Here is a 5,183-nt window from a genome sequence, read left to right as displayed (position 1 = left end):
GCCCTCGGAGCATCTCCGTGGCCTCCTCTGGACTCACTCCAACCAGTCAATATCCTTCTGATGTTGGGGGCCCCAGAGCTGGAGGCAGAACTGCAGGGGGGGTGTCACAAGAGCAGAGCAGAGTGGGAGAATCCCCTCCCTCGCCCTGCTGCCCACGCTGCTCTGGATCCAGCCCAGGATACAGTTGGCTCTCTGGGCTGCCAGCACACATGGCCGGCTCATGGCCAGGTTTTTTCCTTTTTTTAACCTTTTTAAAAATTTTTTTAAGTTTAACTTTCATGTCCCTTTTCGGTTCTTGCAGAATTCCTACTGCAGGGTGTACCCAAGGCATGTAATGCTTTTAATACTTTCAGTGTTTCTTTGCTTCCCCACTGAGGCTGAAACACTGCTCTGCTGCCATGTGGAGCTCTTCAGAAGGGCAAAATGCACGCAGGCAGCAGTACTCAGAACTCACTGAAATCAAGGGTTTTTTTAAACAAGCCAACATGAAATGTGAGCAACACATTCAAGCACACAACTCTGTGTGCTTTCTGATGCATTATTGCTCAGACACAAGCTACTCCAGTCTGATCTTGTTCTTTCGCTCTTTGCCTGATCTTTTCTCCATTCCCTGAAGTCCTAGAGCCCTTTTAGGGGCAAAGACATACAATTGCAACAGGATCCTACTGCAGAGGTTGTGGGGATGCACACCAAGTTTCTCTTTCAAGGAAACCCCACCTATTATTTGTTAACTGCTGGAGTCAGATGTGTACTGTGTTTACAGTCATTTCCCTAGCATGCTTACCAGCCACAAAGGCAAAAATTTAGCAGCAGAAAAAAGGATAAAAGCGAGAGATTACCTTTTCCTCTTTCCAAAAAAAGAGGGAGTTTTTCTTGCAACAAGGGAAGGAGACAACACATTCCATTTCCAAGTGCCTCCTGCCTTTATGCCAAAGGCATTAATGCAACACACCAATGCAAGAGACTTGACCAGCTGTCAAGATTTTCAACTGTGTGTGACTATAAACCCCTAAAAAAACTGTGGGAACTGGAAGAAGGTGCTGCTACAAACCTAATTTAAGCAGAACAGCTTAAATAGCACTTCTCTTCATCTTGTCTTATCCAAGCCCTGGGCCAATTCAAATGCTCTACAGAACTGCAGTTTGCAGCACAGTGCTCTGGTTTTCTTAGCAGAGCTTAGAGACTCTCTGCATCCTCAAGGATGCTACTGGAAAATATAAAGGCCCTTGCAATTGCTGTCCACTCGGTACCTCACAAGATGGTTTGTTTGCATGAGGGGGTGAACTAACATAGAAATTTCACCACAGTTCTCTACAAAGTTTCAGATGGATTTGGTTTTTTGTCTGCCTTCCAGCTTTTGGCCTCATGTGTGCTCCTGTGTGCTGTTAAACACTTGGTGTTCAGCAGAAACGAGATGTAATCCCAGCATCCAGATGACTTCAACTATTTAAGATAGCTATCATCTGGGGATAATATTTCACTTTTTAAACACCACCTTTACAAAACTGCTGCATTCAGAAGGACAGAGCTGGTGACAGCTGAATTGATATTGACATATTTCATGACCTCTAGGAGCATAAGATCATTTATTCATGAAGTTGTTCTAAATGAAGAAAGTATTCCAACTCACAGAGGTCGTAAGAGGATTCTGTACCGAATACCACGTCTCCCAGACCACTGCAAAATCGGTGAGAAGCTGTCAGAAAACCTACCTCAGGTCTAATGCACAAGACGACTAAGTTCATGAACGCAGATCTTCGTGTGACTCAGCCCCTAGCCTAACTGATCCACCACCTTTGGCAGAAGCCAGAACTAAAGTCAAAAAAAACAGGTTACAGCTACAAAAAGTAAATTATGAAACTAGCTACGGAAGGTCACAAACGAACACCAAGCCATGCTGTTAAGACTTACTCCTCTCGTACTGAACTTCCCGCCCCACCACACCACCACACTTTCAAATACCTTTAGGTCACCAGCCTCAGGTTTTTCAGTCTCTGAATCGTCATCTTCCTACAAGACAAGAATTTACAGGATTAAGCTTAAAAGAGCAGGCTTGGCAAGTAACTGCACTTACAGCAAAGGGCTCGCTCTCAGCAGCCCAGCAGCAGTCCAAGACCCCTTCCACAGAAGGCAGTTTTGCCCCACCCACTCATGACCAGAAAACAAGTCCTACAGCCAGGGAAAGAAGTGTTTGGTTTTCGGGTTATGTTTTTTAGGCAAAAGCATCGCTCAGTAGGAGATGTCCCCCACAAAACTCATGCAGCTCCTGAATGCTCAGAACTCGACAATAAGAAGAAGCAACAAAACTGGGGAAAAAAAGCATTTGGCACTTGATAATTCTGTCTCTTTCAGTTGGCAGGTGGGCTTTTTGTCCTCTCCCTTGTTCAGCAGTGCTCACGGAAAAAGCAGCTTTTGCAAGACCTCTTTTACTCCCAAGCACACATCAGCAACACACAGAGGACACAGGCCATCCATCAAACATGCAAGCTTGGTGAGGGGCTGGCCTAGCACCAAGCTCCCAGGATCTGGTGATGCCAGCAGACACCAAATCCTCCTCATTTGTGTAGTACCCTCACAGCCTCGTTTGCAGATGACAGGAACCACTGATAAGTTTCACTGTTCCAGGCAACAGACTCCATTCAGTTTTTATTTCTGGTCAGAAATAAGCCAAAGAACTGGGCAAGTTTCTGCCCTGTCAGTGCTGAAAATACTGAAGTCAGCCCCGTGTAAAATTCTATGCCACATGAGAAGCAAGCTCCAGCTTTGGTCCCAACTGATAGGTAAGCTTACTCGTCCACTGCCTTATGAGCTACATCCCTGGGATCCTAGTTACCCACCTTTCTAGGCGTAATTACATACTCAGGGTTCAAAACCAGTTTGAGGAGCAGAAAACGTTTTTCATGCTCGTACCACTCAGCATAATGGCTTTTCCTCCAAACTTTGCCACAAATTTCAACTCTGTCCCCAAAACAGGAACTTGGTGTTTCAGCTTCAAAGGGAAAAACAACCAAGGGAGATGCTGTACACCCTTCCTTTCAGTTGCACGCAGTCAGAAATCCCACCTCAGAGTATCAGCACGGAAGCAAGTTCTACCAAGACGAGCTAGAGAATAATGCCAGTAAGTTTTAATTGCCTGAATTAACATGCCTATGCCACAGAAGTGAGACAAACTCCTTTACTTCAGCTGCTCCTCAGCTTACCTTTCTGAAAGCTGCACGTATGCCAATAATTCAGTCTTAACTGCCAAAGTTTAACAACAGTAAGTTTGTAACTAGAGAAGAATCACAGTGCCAAGTGACTTGGTGTTTATCACAAATGAGGTTCCTCTCCCCTCCACAGTCCCACCTATATTATAAAGATAAAAGTCATTTTCAACAAAGCAACGTGTTGAATCATTCACGTTACAGACAGGTAACAAACAGCTACCAAAATCTCCTAACCTGACGGGGGATATCACTGAAACCACAAACAAAGCAGCATTGCTGAGAACTGCTTTTGAGTAAAACAGAGGCTTTTCAGTCACTGTTAAGGTCGATAACGTAAGCACAGAGCTGTTTAGATAAAGGCCCAGAACAACCGGCATCCAGCTTGCACTGCTTTCCGAGAACAGCTCAGAACCAACGTAAGCTGCTAGAACAAGCAGTGTCGAGGAAGCTTGCAATTCCAGTCAAAGATTACTTAATGCAAAAAAACCCCAAGCATTGCTCTCCTGCAACAAGACTGAAGGGGAGGCTCCCCGCGTAACCTGCGCACATCTGTGCGGTAACCCCAAGATCTCCGGCTGGCACCAGCGTGACGCAATCGACTGCCGTTCCTTGAACGGCAACTTGTACCTCCCAGGCGAGGGAGGGCTGCAACCTGCACTGGAAACCGTGCATGCAATGAAGGCCGCTCTACTTCCACAGCCCTCTGCCAATGCCAAAACACAGCTGATCTTGACAAGCACCTGGATCACACCCAGAACTTTCTCTAATTAAAGAGATCTCACTGAAGGAGGATCTACAAGTTTTGGACACAGGAAGAAGCTTCTTCACTACTTTGCTAAGCCAGATGCCAGGGGCAGACCCTGAACACCCTGCACCTTCTCAGGTTAGCAACAGAAGAAAACCAAAAGCGAGAACAAGACTGACATATCTCGTCTGCTCCTCGGGAGCACAGATGGCAGAGGCAGCGAGCATCTCATAACAGACTGAGCTAATGCACACAGGGTAGATTTCAACGAGGGGAGGTTATAATAAGACAGAGCTGCAGTTTTTTGGCTACAAAAGGGAAGAACTAGAACAGGGACAAGATAACACAAGATAAGCAAAAGGTTGATGAGGAAGAAAGGAGACGAGAACCCACAACTTGTTTTGCTCCTACAGGCACACGACAGAACTGTATTTCCTTCTGGGCGTTATAACTGCATTTACAGGTGGTGAGCTACACGCCCTGTCGCATAACGCATCGGTTATCCTGGTATTTAGGTGATGGTACACACATGCCACGCACCTGTGAGAAACAAACACCACCCACATCTAGACAGGACACTTACATCAAGGTAACCTGATGTAGTGGATGGGTTGAGTCGTACACAAAAAAATAATTTAAGACATTACAGAATTTTACCCTTTTTAATCCTCCAACTGACCATGCAACAGTGGGTTCCTCTTACACGGTTCTCAAATACGTCAACTACACCTTTCACTGAGTGTGGCTAGTGGCTTGTACCAGCCTTTTTCTCCCCTTAAAAGAGCCAAACGGCATTAACACAGTAACAAACAACACGAGCTGCGCCAAGCTGCTGACAGGTTTCAAGGCAAATGCTTTCTGCTTGAAAACAACGTGAACAGAAGTATTTGGGAAGTGCTCAAACCCACACCAGGAGTCAGATATTCCGGGTTCCATCACGTCCTGCCACTCAGAGGGTTTCTTTGGAGAAAGAAAAGCCTCTGCAAGGTGTGAAAGGGATCAGGGCGAGCTTTTGGAGCAGAGAAATACTTACTGACTGCCTGCTGTTCTCATCATCCTCTTCTTCGTACCCATCCTCATCCCCATCCAAGCGGGTGAAGTCGTCGTCTCCATACCCAACCGAGACCAGACCTCCTTTCTCTCCTAAGGAGGAACGGGAGAAGAAAACCATGAGGAAAGCGGAGACGGCAACGAGCGGGGCCTTCGATTCTGTGAGGGGAAGGCGGCGGGCC

At 46.3% G+C, this 5,183-nt stretch overlaps 1 protein-coding gene across 1 annotated transcript in view; it reads right to left on the bottom strand.

The window, feature by feature from the left end:
- Window positions 1-5,122, bottom strand: part of SAP30BP (SAP30 binding protein) — a 30,243-nt gene extending 25,121 nt beyond the window's left edge. The window contains exons 1-2 of the mRNA XM_010158429.1: window positions 4,985-5,122; window positions 1,963-2,010 (exon numbers count right to left, since the gene is read on the bottom strand). Coding sequence (XP_010156731.1) covers window positions 1,963-2,010; window positions 4,985-5,122 — 186 coding nt within the window. The remainder of the gene's footprint in view (window positions 1-1,962; window positions 2,011-4,984) is intronic.
- Window positions 5,123-5,183: the final 61 nt, after the last annotated feature.

This window comes from Eurypyga helias, unplaced genomic scaffold (genome assembly GCF_000690775.1).
Source record: "Eurypyga helias isolate BGI_N326 unplaced genomic scaffold, ASM69077v1 scaffold19679, whole genome shotgun sequence".
Taxonomy (NCBI): Eukaryota; Metazoa; Chordata; class Aves; order Eurypygiformes; family Eurypygidae; genus Eurypyga; species Eurypyga helias.
The sequence above is the reverse complement of the archived record's forward strand: the minus strand, read 5'-3'. Positions and strand labels throughout refer to the sequence as shown.